Source organism: Hippoglossus hippoglossus, chromosome 8 (genome assembly GCF_009819705.1).
Source record: "Hippoglossus hippoglossus isolate fHipHip1 chromosome 8, fHipHip1.pri, whole genome shotgun sequence".
Taxonomy (NCBI): domain Eukaryota; kingdom Metazoa; phylum Chordata; class Actinopteri; order Pleuronectiformes; family Pleuronectidae; genus Hippoglossus; species Hippoglossus hippoglossus.
Genome location: NC_047158.1, coordinates 6,414,366 through 6,433,852, shown reverse-complemented (window position 1 = coordinate 6,433,852; position 19,487 = coordinate 6,414,366). Strand labels below are relative to the sequence as shown.

The 19,487-nt window shown below is 41.8% G+C and overlaps 3 protein-coding genes across 6 annotated transcripts; all 3 read right to left on the bottom strand.

Moving 5' to 3' along the window:
- Positions 1 to 318: 318 nt before the first annotated feature.
- On the bottom strand, positions 319 to 10,396 carry tyk2 (tyrosine kinase 2). Its single transcript, XM_034592439.1, is given in 25 exon segments — positions 319 to 762; positions 764 to 856; positions 941 to 1,051; positions 1,166 to 1,283; positions 1,867 to 2,039; positions 2,542 to 2,660; positions 2,994 to 3,183; positions 3,267 to 3,358; positions 3,450 to 3,600; positions 3,999 to 4,150; positions 4,662 to 4,797; positions 5,125 to 5,252; positions 5,455 to 5,542; positions 5,743 to 5,910; positions 6,003 to 6,118; positions 6,956 to 7,139; positions 7,241 to 7,358; positions 7,452 to 7,609; positions 7,916 to 8,092; positions 8,182 to 8,560; positions 8,789 to 8,952; positions 9,054 to 9,186; positions 9,279 to 9,402; positions 9,514 to 9,712; positions 10,224 to 10,396. Coding segments are annotated over 24 exon segments (3,489 nt in total). The 5' UTR covers positions 9,698 to 9,712; positions 10,224 to 10,396; the 3' UTR covers positions 319 to 729.
- Positions 10,397 to 12,482: 2,086 nt separating this feature from the next.
- Positions 12,483 to 17,614, bottom strand: LOC117765882 (hsp90 co-chaperone Cdc37-like). Of its 3 annotated transcripts, none has more exons than XR_004614638.1 (9): positions 17,215 to 17,614; positions 16,665 to 16,946; positions 15,913 to 16,018; positions 14,645 to 14,760; positions 14,404 to 14,526; positions 13,691 to 13,873; positions 13,524 to 13,595; positions 13,143 to 13,392; positions 12,483 to 13,085 (listed from the first exon to the last, which is right to left on the bottom strand). XR_004614638.1 is itself a non-coding variant. In XM_034592443.1 (9 exons), exons 1-9 carry the CDS (start codon positions 17,320 to 17,322, stop codon positions 13,222 to 13,224), a joined length of 1,131 nt encoding a protein of 376 aa, XP_034448334.1. In that variant the 5' UTR covers positions 17,323 to 17,614; the 3' UTR covers positions 12,485 to 13,221. The 3 variants fall into 3 exon arrangements, 2 of the variants coding, with proteins under 2 accessions (XP_034448334.1, XP_034448333.1); XM_034592443.1 differs by having other exon boundaries at positions 12,485 to 13,289; positions 13,320 to 13,392; XM_034592442.1 differs by having other exon boundaries at positions 12,485 to 13,392.
- An 824-nt stretch (positions 17,615 to 18,438) lies between these two features.
- cmc4 (C-x(9)-C motif containing 4 homolog (S. cerevisiae)) lies at positions 18,439 to 19,401 on the bottom strand. Of its 2 annotated transcripts, none has more exons than XM_034592974.1 (3): positions 19,268 to 19,388; positions 19,125 to 19,184; positions 18,439 to 19,015 (listed from the first exon to the last, which is right to left on the bottom strand). In XM_034592974.1, exons 2-3 carry the CDS (start codon positions 19,180 to 19,182, stop codon positions 18,876 to 18,878), a joined length of 198 nt encoding a protein of 65 aa, XP_034448865.1. In that variant the 5' UTR covers positions 19,183 to 19,184; positions 19,268 to 19,388; the 3' UTR covers positions 18,439 to 18,875. The 2 variants fall into 2 exon arrangements, with proteins under 2 accessions (XP_034448865.1, XP_034448864.1); XM_034592973.1 differs by having other exon boundaries at positions 18,440 to 19,015; positions 19,262 to 19,401.
- Positions 19,402 to 19,487: the final 86 nt, after the last annotated feature.

Here is a 19,487-nt window from a genome sequence, read left to right as displayed (position 1 = left end):
AACATTTTCATTTCAGGGAATAATGCTTAGATCTCCATTTTCCTCTGTTTAGGACGATGCTTTTTGACTAATTAATTATTTGTGTTATCAGAGCACATCTCTATTATAAGAACTAGACACTCACATGTAGGATTATGTAGGGACGCTCTAATGAGGGCCAGTCTAATTGTAGCACTTTCAGATCCCCATAAACTAGTGAGGCATGAGTTCTAATGCAAGAGATGTAGCTGTGCTTTGTTGCACACTGGACATCCTGGAACACATCATGTAATACACCTTTACGCCTCAGTCTAATTCAGTCATTAAAGAAAGAACATGTGAAAAACGGTTTATTCGATTTTGTATTTGTTTTTATTTATACAAAATTAAATGCAAAGTTAACACACACACAAAACGTTAAAAAAATTACAAATATAATGAAAGACATCCTATTCTGAACAGTTTCCGTGGTATTTGCAAGACGACAGCTGATACTGGGTGTCTGCCTGCTCGTGCCAGCATCTTTCCCCTTGAAATATAACTCATCAGCCATGAAATAAACAGTTGAATGTATAATTGTGTTAATATCACATATAAGAGGATAGCAGTGGTTGTATCAAAAAGACATCAATGTAAATGGAGGCAGCAGGCAATGCACAGCAGGAAACACATTACTGGCTACCAAGTAATAGGTGGTTGCCATAGCGGCAAAGTGATGACATGTTGACAAATAGATCTTCAGCTAATTCATCAGCAAATCTGAGCCAGGGAAGAGTCATATGTTTCGGCGAATAGCCTCAAAACTTTCAATGAGGGATGTGAATGTCGGCCGGTGTGTGGGATTTGCAGCCCAACAATGCTCCATCAACCTTTTCACCTGTTGGTAAGAAAAGTAAATATGAAAGTATCAGGCTCTTCGTCATGCCACATGTCAACTTTATACATGAGCATGTAATGTTACCTCAAGTGGACACTTTTTGGGACAAGGCAATCGCAGGTTTCTCTCCAACAGTTTTACGAGGACCATCATAGTCATCTGTCCATCTGGTTCCGCCATCATTTTGGAAAACTTCTACAAAACCCCCCCCCCCACAAGAAGTGACTTAATACAGGGATTCCAAAGGTACGTCACACATGAAAATATATACCTTTTCAAGATCGTTTTAAGAGGCCAGAGATGACGTACTATTGGAGGGCTTTGGTTGTGGTCACAGTCGGTAAAGATCTCATACAGTGTAACACCAAAGGACCAAATGTCGGACGAAAAGGAAAATTTACTCTCCTTCAGGCACTCAATGGCATACCTATACAGAGAAAAAATACAGTGAAGTGGCCCGAGGCAAAGAACAAAACACTGAGCACACTGAAAACAACTGAAAAAATGCATACTGTGAGTAAAGCACAGACTGGACATAAAGATGGACGACATGACAACTCCCAGAAGTGAAGCCAAAACTTCTTGATCGCCCCCTGGTGGCCGGCTACATTATAGATCATAAAACCCACAACCTCCATGTTAGTGGGTGGGACAAGGGCAAAACTAAAACATCTAAGTACGCTCTAAATGTTTTTTTTTCCTAAGAAGTTACAATTTTTTGTTAGTTCTTTTCACACTGATGTTCAAATAATCCCTTTTCTGATAATTGGGTTTCTAATTAGTTATTTGATGCTATAAAAACGCGTTGACACGTCACGAATGACAGCTGAGTCTGACTTGAATACTGTGTTTCCACTTCACCATCACTACTGCACAGACTCTGGCTGCAAATAATTTCATCAGCACACGATGGCAACGTCTGTATCTGGGATATCTATGTAGTGAGAGGAAGTGGAGACGCGTCACCCATCTTTATTTACAGTCTAAGGTTAAATGCTGCATGAACTCACCAGAACACTGGACTGTCCCCATCCTCCCGGACACGATAGTATATGTCGCCTTCAGGGATGTATTTTGTCAGACCGAAGTCTCCAATCTTCACCAAACTGTCATTTTCCACTAAAACATTACGAGCAGCTAGGTCTCGATGGATGTATCGCATTGTTTGCAAGTACTCCATTCCCTTTAAAACAGAGAGAAAAACTACTAAGGGTCAAATGTGGATTTAAAACCCCAAAAGTACGTATCAAGAAATATAAAGGCAATCAAAAAAATTATAATTATACAATGTTGCGATTAACTGACTGGCTAAAAAAGATGCAAACTTCAAGTATGTGATTAACAGCATATTGAATGATTATTTCCTGGTTGGTATTTTCCTGGATTCTGAGTGTAACATAATTCTATTGCTATTAAATAACTCAAACAAGACAAATTAATGGCAAGAAAGAAAGACCGTAAGCGCTACAGAATGAAATTAAAACATAATATGATGGATTATCTCTCTGGCAGCTGTCTGGTAGGTAGTGTATGGAAATTCTAGCTGTATAAAAACTGATTAAGAAATACCCAGCTTCTTCCTCTGAAGGAGACCTCAACACGACACTTTGTGTAGTTTGCTCACAACAACATTAAGAGTTCAAGAGGAGACGATACGCTCAAACTACTCAAGTATCTAAACTCACCTGACAGATCTGTTGAGCAAACATAAGGTATTGTGGCACACCCAGTTTACGTGTGGAAAGGTAGTCTCGCAGACACCCCTGAGGAAGGTACTCCATTATTAGCTGCACCACTTGTCCTCCTGTCAATAGACAAAGCAACAGTGCTTTTATCCTCCTGTTCCCATTACATTTCAAAGGCTAGAATGACCTGCTGCTTATCCAGGTTGTGGAGGAGCTGTGGGGCTCAGCACGCTGTGTGTTGAAAGCTCAAAATATTGACATATAATGGAAACAGCGTTTCACTTCGACAAGATTTTCATTATTTACAGAGGAACAGCAGGGAACAAAATCAATTGCCTAAATGATCGAAGTGAAAAGGGAGCTACTGAACAAGCACTTGTTTGCACATGCAGACACTGCACGTTGATGTATATTTCAATAAATGTAGCTGGAGCAGACAGCCGAGGACTCACCTTGTTCAGTACAACAGCCCTTGTACTTGACAATGTTGCTGTGATCGAGAGACTTCAGAATGTCTATCTCCTTTATCCAGCCATCAGGCACATGCCCATTGTCTTGTTTCAAGGACTTCACCGCCACACACTCCCCAGTCCAGTCATTGGCTGGGTCGTAAAGGTACAGAATGACCTTTCCAAAGTGACCCTGGAGACAGAACAATGAGCCGTGGATTATTCTCAACATAAAGGATAAAAGAGAACCACTCATAATGCGGTACGAGGACTCACCTTCCCTAATTCACGAATCTCTTTCAGGTAGCGTTTATGGAAAATGCTAGGGTCCATGTCAGGGAGAGTTTCACTGGGAGATATATCAGGATCTGTGTCCAGAAAAAAAAACAACCCACATGCTCACTACATATACTGAGACAGATTGAAAGACTAAAATCATAAGTGTGAGTAAAAACCTACTTTTTGTCATCATTTCTGTGAGCTCTCTGAGCACAGCGCGGAATGAGGGCCTCTCCACAGGCTCATAGGTCAAACACATGCTGATGAAGCTGGCAAGTTCCGGGGAGGATGGTTCAGCAAAGCGGCCCTTTTGCTGATAGAAGCGCTCTTTCTGTTGAGGGCAAAAAGTTCTGATGTTACAATTTAAGGTGTCAGAGGAATAAAATGGGTGGCTCAGGATAAAAAGAGGTTAAAAGGTTCAATGTGTAGGATTTAGTGGCATCTAGTGGTGACGGTGCAGATTAAAACCAACTAGTACCCCTTCCCTCACCCTCCCCTTCCCTTTCAAGCAAACCCCCCCCCCACAAAAGACCCCCTAAAGAGCCAGTGTTTGGTTTTGTCCATTCAGGGCTACTAAAGAAACATGGCTGGCAACATGCCAGATATAAAAGGTCTCATTCTAAGGTAATGAAACAAAACAATTCTTTACTAATAATAAAATAAAATTTCTGCCAACATATCCCACTGATTTCTACACACTGGACCTTTAAAGCTACAATATGGGTTTACATAAGACAATGCACTGCGACTCATGGGAAGATCGCCGTTGTTGCAGATTTCGAGCAGTGTGACACCAAAGCTCCACTGGTCCGCAGCATTGCCAATGGGGGCAGGACTGTCGACACACTCAGGGGCAATCCACGGGATGCGCTCAAGACGCTCTACAAAGCAGAGTGGCAATAATAAAAACAGAAGTAACATGTAGAGTATTGTGTAACAGTGATTTCAAACTCCAGAAAGTGCAGAATTTAGTTTGAGACAACTGAATTTATTTTTACAAAATCAGCAATTGTTGCTCTAATTTTATTCAAATGACCTAAATTAATTAAGAACACAATTGTTTTTTTACCAGAAATGTAACTAAAGAATCTACACTTTTGGTTTTCGGTGTAGTCAACATCAGCAGCTTTAAAAAGCTTCTTCTTCATACATTCAAGTTGACTTGACACCTCTAGAGTTTGATTCCTTTATTTCAGATGGAAATATATTCCTTTATTTTGAATGGCACACAGTGGTAACACTAACACAAGATAACAGGAAACAGGTCACATGAAATGGCCCGGTTGAAGGTTCCTGTTTCCTGAATCTGATTGGAACAAGGAAGAGCAGTACAGAAACATACTTTCCTGTAAAGTGAAATAAATTTGTGTAAAGTTAGTTGCTGGTACCGACCATCCCGTGAGAGGACACTCAGAGCAATTCCTGGATCACTCAGCTTGATGAAGGGTATAGTACCCGGCTCCAGACCTTTCCGTGCCACCAGAATGTTCTTGGCACAGACGTTTCCATGAACCAGCCCTTTGGTCTCCTGCAATAGTGAAAGTGGCGCTGGTGAGATCAAAGTGTCAAATATGTTTAGAACAAACAATTTTAGTCTTTGGGAAGAATGTACTGCTGCGCTGCAATTATCTTTCAAGGTTTTCCTGAGTGAAATTTAAAACCAGGTGAGAAGCTGCTCTATCTGGTTCTTCTTTTTGTGTGTCAGCACATTTAAACTCGTCTGCCTTCTTCTTGTGTAAGACTATTCAGAGGCGTTTCTTCCCTTTAATGATGACTAAGCTGTGTGTTCATTCCAGTGAGTTGTACTGAATTCAAATCTGTGGCATACAAACAAACAAGGAGTGTTTGAACTCACAAGATAGCTGAGAGCACTTGCAAGTTGTTTGGCAACAATGAATTTCCACTGCGGGGTCACTGCTGCCTTTTCTTTGCGAAGGAAAACATCCAAGGGCCCAAACTCCACAAATTCTTCCACCATGATGTCTGCAAAGACAGGAACACACGTCTGAGAGGTCAAGTGTCAGCTCAGAGCCACTAGCAAAATGTAAGTCGCATCCTCTTTAAAGCACAACAGGCTGAATGTGGGTTTGCATTCGATTCATGGCTCACTTGGCACTAGAACTACAAATATGACTACAAACATCTAAAAGCAGAAGTGAGTTGGCTATGGTGTTATGTCGCTTACTTTCAGATCCTTTGACAGACACGCCATGCACGAACACCAGGTGACTGTGGGATACCTGGCTCATGAGACTGGCGGTTTCTAAAAATGCCTGAGAAAGAAAAAGGAGAGAATTATGAAAGAGCGAGCTTCAAATATATGAGCATACCTACACCACGGAGGTCATGTTACCTGTCTGTTAGTTAGGATTACGCAAAAAATGTATCCAATCTATTGAGTGCAATTCTAGTTAATATTTGTTTGGATTTGATAAACTATATCCGTTAGTCTTCTGAGAGACTAGTGGCTTACTAGTGAAACATCTTTATGGCTTTGGTCTAGAATCTTGAGAACCACTCTGATCCCTTTGCAGTCATTGCCGTTGTTATTGAACTCGTCGTCCTCGTTGTCACCTCGTCCCTGCATAAGAAGACGGCCTGAGTAGATATTAGTTCTGGTCCCGCAGCCCAGATGCTCTTCCTGTATATACACACACACACACATCTTGTCAGTAACTAAGCTTGTCAGGTGAAACAGATGATCATAGTGAGGTGACAAGTGGCCGTCATCACCTGTACAATCTCTTTGTCCTTGATTGGGTAGAAGCGAAGCTGGGTCTTGATCAGGGACAAGGGGTCAGTGTTTACCCGGTCGAAACCTCTCCTCATCACCAGAAGGTTGGACAGTTCTACATCACACATAGACAAACATTATGCAAGATCATAAATATCCTACAACACAGCCACAGAGGCTACATCTACACTACTACGTTTTACTTTTAAAATGCATCACTGTTGCTGTGTTAACGGCTGCCGTCCACACGCCCTCAGAGTTTTCAAGAGGCTAAAAAGGGAGAAGTTTGGAAAGGCCACTGGCCTTGCTTCAGTGTGAAAACTCTGGGGGGTGCGGCGAAAACGGAGACATTTGGAAATGATGACTCAGTCACCTGCACTCTCTTCCTAATTGGTTCTATCAGTCACTTACCCTTTCGTCTGTCTAGAAAACAAATCCCTCGTCTTACTTTTCACCCTTGTTGTTTCTTGTCAAACGACTGCTGTGGACCATCTGCTTCCTGTTTTCAATGCATGCACATGCCCAGCGTACGTTAATGGTCCACTTGAGCCAAAATGCTCAAGTTTTAATCTTAAAATGCCACCTAGCATGACACTGCTATCTTTCAAAAAGGCCCTCAAAACCCACCTCTTCAGACTTGCCTTCCCCCCCCCCATGTTTTTATTCTGTTTATTTGTATTATTTTATTGTTTTTATTTTATATTTTTCTTAGTATACCTGACTTTTTTTTAGCTTTTTCATTGATTTTAAAGAGTATATTGATAGTTTCCCTATTTTATCCCCCACTATGTAAAGCGTCTTTGAGAACTTTGAAAAGCGCTGTATAAATGGAATGTATTATTATTATTATTTAAAAAAGAAAGCGTACTAATATGGAGGTAGCCTAAGTCACAGGGAAATCTTCAAAATACACTGGAGGATATTAGCATCTAGCAAAAATACATTCACAAACCTGTTTGTCTTGGCAAACAGCATTTTTTCACAGTGAAGCTGTCTGATCCAGACTTGAGCATGAAGGACTTGAGGCTGTCTGTGAGCTCCTTCACACTGGAGAACTCTTGGTCCCAGCCCTCCAGACAGAACGTCGACTCCTTGTGCTGGATCCGAAACTGCTTGTGGCTTGGTGCCGATCCGTTCTGTGAGCCGCGCATGAACACAGGTGTACACACACAGGGACTGAAAACCTTCATCACTGCACTGCAACAATTCCCAGGGAGGAGAGTGGGTGTTGACTTACTTTATTTTTGTTTAGCACAGCCAGGATGATGCGGTGATAGTTGAGAGCACTCCAACGTACGAGGAAAGCTCCCTCCTCTGCTGCCTCTTTCTTCAGCTTCAGCAGCACAAAATCCTCACTGGAAACACAACAGAGCTTGTGATATAAAGCAATGTGTCTCTTTATAGCCCGTTTGTGTCTGTGTATGCATGTGCAAGAGGGAAAAACTCACTGCATAGGCCCATGCAGTCCATTTGCTTCACTCAGCACTACCCTTGGGGGAGCCACTTCATGACAAAGATAGTGGTGGGCGTCTGCAGTCAGCCGGTAGTATCCATCCAGGAGCGAGATGAAGGAACGCGCCTCCTGGCTGGAGTTCATCTGAACCACCTACATACACATACAGAAAAACACCACTAGCTTACAATCAGAGCTCCCACCTACAGACACATGCACATTCAAAACATAATACCATGCCCTAAGTGCACCAGAACCCAAAGCACAACACATGAGAATCAAGGCATCTGTGCTTATTGTACAATACACTCAGACACTCTAAGGACTGAACAATCGGATCAGTAGAATAATAAATATACAGTAGCTCAATTAGACTAATGCATCACAAGCACATTTATCAATTATATTAATGCATCGAGGCTTTTGCTTTTACATAAAGGAGTAAACCAGTGCTCTCACCATGCAGTGATTGTCCTGAGTGCTAATGCACACATTAGCTTCGCTGAGGGCGATGTGAGTTATTTCAGGGAAATCACAGAAGGAGTTCAGCGTGTTGGGAGTTGTTGCATTTGACTGGCTCGACTGGTCCTTGGATTTCTTTATGTAATTGCTCCGGAAGTAACCATTCCCCTGTGCCTACGGATAAGAGACTGAATGAATATTAAGTCCACACAACATGTCACAAAATTAGCCCTTTAGAGGCTTTAAATTATTTGTTGACAAACCTTCTGAACTGACACCTTCCTCCACTGAATCCCCTTTGTGCCGGACACCTCTATTTCATGGGTGACGGGAGCCGTGAAGTTGTCTTTTGAATCGCCCTGCACATGGGTGTTGTCGGCGTAAGAGCTGCCTCCGTACCCGTCCTTCCTCAGCTCCAGGTGGGACACGGGGAAAGTCTCTGTGCCAAACCGCGGCACAAGGTGTTCGAGAGTAGAGATGTACTTGTAAATGATCTCCTGGGCGCCCAGCCGCCCCTGGTCCACAGTGTGTTGCTGGAAGGTCCGCACAAAGTCTGCGAACACCCGATTGATCCTGATTCTGGTCAGAAAGTTGTCTTTGGAAATGTGTTTGGAGAAAGACTTTGGGATGCAGCGCAGGAAGCTGGAGAAATAAAAAGATAAGTTAATGTCACCTGCGTCCAGTGATTAAATTAGATTAGAAGATGGTTTTGTGATCCAAAGGAGAACGTTGATTGTCACACGTTCGAGACAAGTGAAAATAACTTGAAATAATTTAACAAATGTAGGCATTGAACTGCCTTTAGTCTTTGTTACTGTCACAAAGCTTTGGCTTAAAAACAGCACATGACTTGATTCCGCGAATAATTACCAGACTTTCTCTGCAACTTCTTGCAACGTGGAGCCTGTTTGCATCGCCTGGTGCGAGAGGTGAAGCACAGCCATCCCCAAGCTCTCATTTTTGAAGCGACTTAGCTCCTCTTCCGACTGAATGTCTTCCATCTGCACCACTTCATTCACAAATTCATATTTAGCCTTTCGGAGACCAAGGAGACAAAGAGGTTAGTGTCACATTCTTCATCACCACATATACAGTATGTGCTTTTAACTAATATGTAGAACTCTATAGAACAAACCTGAGAGAATAAATACTCCAGGGATGTGATGTCAAGCAGTGGGGAACCCCTGTGGTCTGTCCCAGATCGGAGACTATAGCGGCACACAACTGGCTCCTTGTCATTTAGTCCGTGCCAATTGTGAAAGTAAAACCTGAGCACAAGGAACCAAGACAGGTTTTGTGAGTAAGCTCGGTGCGTTACATCTGTCCTGCTAATCCAGTGTTACACAAACATGGAACCAACCTCATACTGTAGTGAAGTATCAGGCTGGAGTCCTCCTCTGGACTGAAGATGTGGTTTGGACTGTACCAGCAGCTCAAGAGTGGATTGTACAGAGCGAACAACACATGGCACAGAGGTGTTATCCCTGAGGAACAAAAAGCAGAGTGAACACAGATAAGAGGACCACATGAAAAGAAACAGCGCTTTCGTTCTGATCCGTGTGGGTGTGCCCAGTCAAGGTTGTCCTCCCCCTCACCTACAGCCTCAGCAGCTGCGATGCACAGCTCCTCCGCCGTGACCTCCCCACTCGTGTGGGACAAATACCTCTCGCCTTCTTGGGTCCAGAGGAGGAAAAGATGAATGCCTTTACCCTGAGGAGGCTCAGCCTGGCCCGGACACAGGCCTGACCAGGAACTCCTGGACCACCATATCCTAGGCATGGTTGGGATGAGCCACTGACAGACACACACACACACACACACACACACACACACAGTGTAAATAACAGTTTATGACTATTTTAATCAATCAGCTGTTGCACTGGCTGGAATCACGTGCGTAAACACAAACGCAATTTTAAAGCGACACTTCGCTTTTTTCTGAAACCGCATATTCGATATTTCTCATTTTACACCATCATAATAATAATTATTATTTTTGAATGAATAAGTATAGAGGCAAATTAAAAAGCGCGTGTATAAATAGAATTAACTTTATTTAAAATGCGACACCAGGTAATAGGATCAACTTGTTAAAAGGCCTTCCGGGGACAACCCCACGTCCAACTTATTGTTTACATGACATATCACATTACAGCAAGCGGAGCTCACTCTTCAAATACACACATATTCATGTAGAAACAACACACACTGACTGCGTCACCGAGCGGCTCAGGGACTTGTGTTCTACGCATGTATCCGACATTATATCCGCAGCCACGTCTGTGACAAGCACGTCTGTAGTTACCTGGAATCCTGTGTGGATGAAGAACAGTCAGCGGGGCCTCATAGTCTCATCGTCGGGGGGGTTTCAGCCCCGCGGGGTCGTTCACTGACTCGGGGGTTCGCCTAGTTTCGACGGAACTGAACCACCGACATCTGGCGCTTCCCCAAACCGAAGAGACCACTCCCTCCTCCGGCCAGACGAGCCGAGCACAGCGCGCTCAGGCACGTACTACCGGGCCGACCTTTCAAAATAAACGTCAGCGAGTAAAAAGTGATGGTTGTATCGTTTTCCGTCTTTGATTTGAAATTGCATTGCACTCACATGCTTTTTAAAAAATCGTATTTCTTTTCTTATTTCCTTTTCTTTTAAATGCCATTTTATCATGTTCTTATGTTTCTTTAAATCTGTTCTCTTCTTATTTCGAATTACATTTGAACATGTTTTTATTTTCATCTGTAGTGTGTGTGAAGCAATTTGAGCGGCTTTTCTTGTATGAAAGGTGCTTTACAAATAAAGTTTTTTATTATTATCCTCATTATCATTAGTCCTTTTAAATGGCAGTTTTGAGGTGTGACGTAACTACAGTTCTTATTCTTATTATGGCGATTATAATAACATAAAATGTATTATTATATAATTAGTAAAGAAAATAATTATTTTCATTAATTACATTTCATTAAAAGTAATAATAATAATATAATCATTTAATCTCCACCCTCCACTTTGTGGCTCAGTCTCATAGAGTAAGTCTTTGTCAGAATTTAGGGTTCAAACTTTTAATACAGATGTCAGTGTTGTTTATATTTTGGGTGAATGTGGGTGTATTTTCTCTTTGGATGTTCCTATTCGTGGTATTCATTATTTTGCTGTTGGTTGGTTTTACTTGATTTAATTAATTTTCTTTTCTAATTTCCCTGTAATTTCCCTTTTATTAAGAAGCCCAATCCCAACCTCAATAAGGACATCCTCAGACACCTTCAATGGTTTTTTGTTTGTTCTGTCGTTCATCATTGAGCTTTTTTTGCAATGAAAGTTAGACCAGGAATCATGGTTCAGGTTTGTCACTTTAATCTCTAACAATAGCTTGATTAATAGAGTTTTTTCCAAAAGCATCTTCTGACTTTCACTTTATCTATTTCTGATAGCTTCAGATCTGAAATCAAGCAAAATTGCAATAAACATGCTCACCTTGTGGTTCTAATTTGTCCTAATTGAAGATAAAACCATGAATAATCCCCCAAACTCTATAAATACCCACTAAGGTGTCATATGCTGGTCTGACCATATAAAGCTATAGAATGAGCCAGTTTGAGTAATTATCCTCAGGCATAACAGCTTTTTGTGCTTATTATTGATTGTTGTCTTATAATGTACATCATGACATAAGCATCTGTTTACCTTCTGTATCGCTAATCACAAGGTGTAAATGTCATTTATTAATACCAAAGGCTTCCATTAGAAACCCCAGCACACGTGCTTTCACGCATTACTAAAGAAGTCTCGCAGATGGATCATTTTCTTGTGATTCTTGCAGGTCAGACATCAACCAAAAAAACCACAACATCTGGAGTAGCAGGACATAATACAACCTTTAGTTAAGCAAGTTAGTAGAAAATGTCACATTGGGGGAAATTAACATCTCAAAACCCTGAAAGTCAAACAAAAAAAATTTGAATTTGGAAATGACAAAGAAAAACATATGCACAACACAGGGCCTGTACAACAAAGCAAGTTCAACACACCCAGAACAATGTTTAGTTATTTGGCTTCACTGAGCCTAACATCGGAAGTCCTTGATAACATGGTAATGAACTGGTTCAGGCAACACCAGGGGTCATTTACCACAACCATGATTAAAGTACTTTATATCACACAAGAGGAAATTCTGACATGTAAAATTGGTTATGGTCCCATTCAAAAGTGCCATTTAACAAGGGGAAATGTAAACAACAGGATTACTTAAGTAGAAATGCGCTAGAAATAAATTATGAATGTAAAAGGAAGTTTAAGGATAAACTGTTTATCAGCACATTCATTTTATTAAGTTTCTTACTGAGTATTTCTCCTTTAATTGTCTGATGAACACTGTTGCCAAAGCAGACAGAAGAAAAGAAAACTAGTTAATGTGTGATGAGGTCAATTGGACTCAAATTTTCTTTTACAATCATTGGAATATTGAACAGGAGTTTTCCCACCAAAACACACCAGAGGGTTTTGATTTTATTTCTTCTCATGTGGTTTCGAGCAGCAGCGACAGAATAACAGTTTAAAGCATCAACACCGACAGGAATGAAACTTTTTTTTTTTTTTTGCCGAGTTAAAATGAAGCTGTAATAGTCATGTTCATGATTCAGTGTGATAGACTCCCTGTTAGAAGCCGTATTAAAACCAGAGTGGACACGAATAAAGTCTGGATCAGTAAAATGATTCAAATCGATGAGATGATGCATTGCTCTTTATTATGTATCACTTGATTGTAAACTCTTTAGTCCCTTTCAGGATCCTTTAGAATGACGCCTTTGGTTTTCTAGTTATCTCAGACTTAATCTGCTCCAGAGAAGATCAGAGGTGCAGCGTAGGTTACCATGATGATTTACCCCTGTCTGAAGTGAACTAGCTTCATTACACTGAAAAAAAAAAATCACTATTAAAACTGAAGTTCCCTCTTAAACTACAAATCCTGCTTTGAAGTACAGGCCCCTGACAATGTATTGAATATTTTCCCAACTAAAACTTATGAAGCAGGTAGAAAAATCAACAGGTGTAGACACACAAATGCAAGAATACAAATTTTAGTGACGTCCAAACAAATAAAAGACCTAAACACAAGCAGCAGTTTATTTTCCAAGCAGGAGTTACTGATGTTCACTGAAGGCTTAATCCCTTAAAACTCATCTTAATATTTCAGAGAAGAAATTTCATTGATCCTTGGTTGGCAAACTAGTCATACACATAACGGAGCTGCAATACAGTGGGTAAGAACATTTGCAAGAGCAACAAATCGTAACATCAACATTGATCATTCCTTCTTAGCTTCTTCCTGCTCCTGTTTCACCTCCTCATAGGTGGCATCTTCCTCTTTTTCATCTTCCTCTTTTTCATCCCCCTCTTTTTCATCCCCATCGTCTGTCTTGGAGTTGGGGACCCAGAGCCCCGATTCTATGCACTTCTTCATGATAGCCTTCGCCTCCTAAAATATGTAAAATCATCAGATTTAATGAGTGAATGGGTGAAACAGAAAAACAAAACATTTACTTATCTGAAATATATTTCCCAACTGGTCACATTAAAAAAAATAAAAACATCAACAAAGAAACCTACCGTTGGGTCCATTTTGCTAATAACATCTTGTAACATCTGGATGTCCTTATCGTCAAAGCATTTCTGCATCTCCTGCAATTAAGGACGTAAACATGAGGCGTTTTAAACTTACAGGAAAAAATTAAAAGAAGAGAGTCCTGAGGATTCTTGACATCAAAAGTACTTACTGCTGGCAGGGACTCGTACACGTCGACAGGATCTAGCCCTCCTGGCCCAAGGCGCTTCTGTCGTTCCTCTTCCTCATACTCCCTCATGGCCTTTTCTATGCGGATCTTTGCCCTACTGCGAACTCGCTCCTTAAATGACTCCAGCTCATCATTAAAAGCTTCCTGGTACTGCTGATCTGCTGTCTGTAAATGACATATACACACAATGAGTTAATAAAAATGTAGCATGTGTCCTCCACTGGAAATTACCCAAGAACCTTTTGAGGAACTCATGAATTTAGCTTGCTTAAGGAGGAAGAAATATATGTAGCTCCTGTGGAATTGTTCCTGGTGTAAAGACATGTGTCTATACTTTCTGATTCAAAACCTACTGGGACAGGAGGAAGAGGGAGAGAGGAAGGAAGACAGTCGAGTCACGAGTGAATGAAAGATGGAGCACTATTAGAGAACAAAGCAAGTAAATTGGAAGAAATAACCATGGAGATGGGGTCTTCAGTCCACACATCTCATTTTCTTTCATTCATTACACCAAACTAAAAACAGTCATGCAACAATAAATCTGAGAACAAGATGACTCATTGTTATTTACTCATCTTCACAGTTCACTCACTGACTTTAGTTCCTCTGGTTCCATTGTTCCTGTAACGTTTTGGTCTGTAAAGGGACTACAAGTTATTCAATACGATTTGTTGCATCCAAACACATTTAATCACCTTAATCTTGGCGAAAAATTGACGGAAGCACCCGCGGGGATCCACCTTGAGGCTTTTGGCCAACTCTAGAATGAACTGCATGACGATGGTCTGATGAGCCACTTGCTCCATCAATGCATGTTTCTACAAAAAAAGGAAACACTTTCAGGAAGAGCATAATCTGTACATCCTAAAATACATACCGTGTAAGGAATCTGCACACTTAAAAAGAAAACAGTGAGCCATTTCTTTTGTTGTTTACCTCCTCAACTTCAAGGTCAATGCACATGATGACCAAGTAGTTAGCAGTCTCCTCACATACAAGATGAGAGTTGTCAGAGAGGTACTTCTGGCTGTCATCCCAGCGTCGCATCATGCCTGTAGTAAAGACAGAAATGAGGTAGCGTCATTACTTTCAAATACCAGTATACCATATAATGCAGTAAATAACAATGGTTAACTAGGGCTGTGAGCAGCACTGTGCGGGCCCGAGCACTTGTGATCTCGGGAGCTGATGCGGCCGCAGGGGGGGGGCGAACAGGCACCAGGCGAAACGGCTCTGTGTTGCGTGCGTTTTGTTCACCGGGGGAAGGATAAACACGTCACTTCCTGGATCTGTCAAGCGGCGCTGGACCACGCCCACTAATCACGCATTACGGTCCACGCCATCAAGTGTAGACCACACGGGGAAAATGTAATGTCAATCAAAATAAAGTTGTAATGACAATGTGTAGTGAAGTTTAAAAAAACGTCCTGTTTCATGGCGAATCAGTCGGTAGCGCCATGTCCCTGAGTTAGTTTTGCCATATGGAGCTGTTAAGGCTGGGACTCTGATCAAAGGTGAGTATTTTGTTGCTAATAGGACAATGCACAGTGGAGTTACAACTGCATTTTCATGCTGATCAGTAGGTGGCGCAATGACCCTGAATTAATTTTGACCTAGAGGGTTTTTTGTTCGTAATGAAATGACACATACGATTCAGCTATTTGGCCACGCCCATTCCTTAAAACCATATGAATGTCTTCAGGTGGGGGCTGTTATTACACACATGTAGTTTGAGGGAGATTGAACAAAGTACACTGAAGTTACAGCAATTTCGTGTGTCACAGCGACACGTTGAAATTGACGCAACTCACACAGTGTTTGACAAAAACTCACAGTCTCCATCAGACTTCGGGCCCTGAATTTGAAGTTGATCTGATGAAAGCTCTAGGAGGAGTTCGTTAAAATACACAACGTGTAAAACGGCCAAAATGGCCACTAAATCCAAAATGGCCGACTTCCTGTTTCGTTAATCAAATTGGTGCCATGGACTTATTTTTCCGTCTGGTCATGATACACGTGTGTACCGAATTTCTTGAAGATCGGTTAAACCAGAGTTGAGCCATTTTGCCACGCCCATTTCGATTACTCCAGAATACGTACATTTTCATCACGCCTGATGCGCACGTGAACTTTGGTGACTTTTCAAGTATGTTCAAGCTGTTAAAAATTTGCCTGAATAGTCAACAAAAAAAAAAAATTCTTACCAAAATGTTTGATCTGCTTTTCATTTTTCTCCACAAAGGTTTTATGCTTTTGCTCTTTCTCCTCTTCAGTCGCTTCAGTAGAGTCAGGTATGACATTAACAACGCTCTGTGGAGGACAGTGACAGAGAATAATCATGAACAATGAACCTGGGCCAAAAGAGAATAGAAAAAGATATTGCACATTTATGTATTTTTGAATGATACACCATAAAATAGTAAGTTAGTTTACACAGTAGAGCGGATACCTAGGCCAAACCACCCTACACAACATGGTTTTCACCTTCTTGGAGTAGAACTATCCAAGCAAATAGGAAGTAGTCTGATAACCTGAATGATGTATTTGTCATAAAACATCTTCAAAGAAAGTGCTGAAAAATATGTGGATCGCCTTGTTAATCCTAAACTGTATTAAATGGGTTTTCTCAGGCTCCATCCCTCCACCAAGATTGCAGGAAATCTGTTTCGTAGATTTTATGAGTGTGTGGATTTTGGTGCCGATCCAAAATAAAGAAATATGGATCTAGCGAATTTAAATGTGGTTTTATAATCTTCTTCATAAGCGCTTCATACGGTACCAAGTCAAAAACAGGCTTGAGGTTATGTTTTGTATGTGTGCCAAGAAGCAAGCTAACACCAGACTCCCAGAGTCTACAGACTCCTCTCTTGCTTTCCTGTCTTTGAGTCCAGAAAAACCATTGTATACTGGGCGCTCCCCCCCACACCCCCCCACACCACACCTTTCTCTACCTCACCTTGCTGAAACCCTCCTTGCTGAGCGTGTCCACGTTCCATGGCATCTTCTTCTCGTCCCTGGTGTGCTCATCCCTCTTCTTCTCCCACTCCCGCGCCTCCTTCTTCAGCTTCTTCTCCTCCACCTGGGCTTTGCTCAGCTCTGCTTTGGCATCGTCTGTTTCTGAAATGGTCAGCTCCTGTACTTTCTTTTGGGCCTCTGAAAGCTTGCGTTTACTCTCCGCGGCTCCCTTGTTTAAGTCTTCTTGTTTGCTCTGGTACTCTTCCATTCGCTCCACCCGAGCCTGAGGGACAGATGTCATCAGATCAGTCACAACAACAGGGACAACACGGGGATCTCCAACAGTGACTTTTATGGTGAATATCCATGATGCACTATTAGCAAATTCCGGGCCAAGTACAACAAGCCAAGCTACTGCAATACAATATTTTTGCGATTATACAGCATCCAGTGGGGATAGTAGAGCAGCTAACACCTCACAGATAAGATGTACATGCCCCACTTCTACCCAAAAGAAAGTGCTTAAAAACAGATTTGTCTTTAAGCTGTACCTGGTGTCTCCATCTGAAGAGACTGGGTGTGTCGATGTTCGGGTGGGTGTCATCTTCATCGTCTGACACCTCGATGTGGTCCCACACACTGTAGTCTATCCTGGACATGATGCCAGCGACAACACAGCACAAGCGGCGTTAGCTCGGAATGTGACTTCGTGGGCAAATCCGACCTCCACCGGGGATTCAGTCAGAAAAAAACAGCCCTCAGGCGAAAGCTTCACTTTCTACAGGATGTGTAGTTGTTGGTCGGGGCAGCGACGGGCGGTGTTCAGCCAACACAGACTAACATTAAGCTAGCTAGCATCGGCTAACGGGGCGACTGTACTTTCTAGAAAGAATTGCTGCTACTCATTTCCGTTTTACGTCCGCGCGTCAATGCGTCGTCTGCTTACGTCATCACGTAAACGGCGCCTCAAACTTCAGCCTCCAAAATGATCCCAAATCAACAAATGGCCTCAAACCTGAATCTCTGTCAACAGTAAATAAAACCTGGACATTATAAACTCCATGAAGAAAGGATTTATTACAGGACTGTGTGAGTTTTGGCTTTGTGTTCATATTAAACTGGCAACTCTAATTCTACTAAGCAAAGTGCAATCTCCAGAGAATAAAAACACATTTTCATATCATTTGATTATTGTTGTTGTTGTTGTTTTAATCCCTCATAACAATAATCACCGTCATCATTAGTTTAAAGACTGACACTTCTTCGACAAACACTTGATAAACAGGAAACATTTTTACAAATCAGAGGTAGATCTCATTATTTTCTTCTTTATTTATAGAGCACTTTTCAAAATCTGTTTCAAATTACTTAACAAGGGCAGCAGTAAAAATCACAGGGCCGAAAATCATGGGCACAGCACAAAAATAAGGAATCACAAACATTAAAAGACAATGTGTTTTACCTCCTCGCTGTACTTTCATGTGAGACTAATACATTTAGAACAATAACAGTGCAACTCATCGTGTGACACAACAGGAAAGTCATGTTGATTCACACATACCTGTTCAGCTTGGAGAGGAGTCCAATATTTGTAGGTGCAGCCCGCGGGTCCTATCATACAATACAACCTAAAAATAACCTTTGTGGGTTTGTCATGGGTGTGTATCAGGCCTTTTACAAATTAAAGCTCTGTATTACTGTGTAGCTCAGTGTTGACATGCACAAACAAGCATCTCTCATATTTGATGTGGGTGTGTGCAATGAAACAAAAACACTGCACAAATCACTCGGTCAAACTTCCCTTTAATAAATAAATACTACATTGGACAGTTGGTGTCATGTCGTTCAACTCTGTGCTGTGACTGTGCCGGAGAGGTGCGACCATATTAAACAACACTAAAGTAAACTATAACATTAATATAGATTGCACTCATACTGTGGCTGATCAAAGCTCCAGTGTATTTCTGCAATGACATGTCAAAAATAATGTCCCCTGTGGATTCATAATCGTTCACATTATGCATCAGTTGCAATTAGGGCTGCTCAATAAATCATTACCAATACATATTGATATAATGCTTACGAGTCTTTAAATCGTGAGGATTATCGATATCTGGATATAATCTTTCAGCCCTGATGGCACTTTAAACAGTAGTGGCTGAGTGAGTGCAACACAGACACAGTGCCACTCTCTGGCATGGCTAGAAGGCAGCTATGCCTGACTCCTCTTCTCTTCCGGGGGTTGAGACTCCCTGAACCCGGAGCAGCAGATGGAGTTTCCGGCCTGAGTCTCGCAGCAGCGCCGCATCTCCCGGATCACGTCCTCACACATGCTCTCCACGTACCTGTGGGCTGCAGGAGGAGGGGAAACATCGACCAGAGGACAATGTGTCAACACATCATGGCACTCAAGTGTGTTTGTTTGTTTGTTTGTGTGTGCGTGTGTGTGTGTGTTGTGTACCTTGTAAACACTTTTGAATCTCGCATGCTTGCTTTTGACACGGATCTTTCTGCGGCATGTCTGAAAGTAAACGCATTTTTTTAGAAAGTTGTGCACCGGTGATAAACAAACACACACTGGGCTGAAGACTCACTCACCCCCACCTCTGTCCTTTCAGGGGATTTAGTTATAAAGTTATAACGCAGCCAGGTTCTGGATGATTTAAGGTCGCTAAGCTAACGTTAGCCGCTCACACCACTTCCTACCGGGAGGTGACGTTCTAATCAGGTGACACGTCGTTAGCCAATGATATCATGTCTAAAGGAAGTGCAACAGCGACATCTGGTGGTTTATAGATAGACAGTCACCCGACAGGATCCTTAT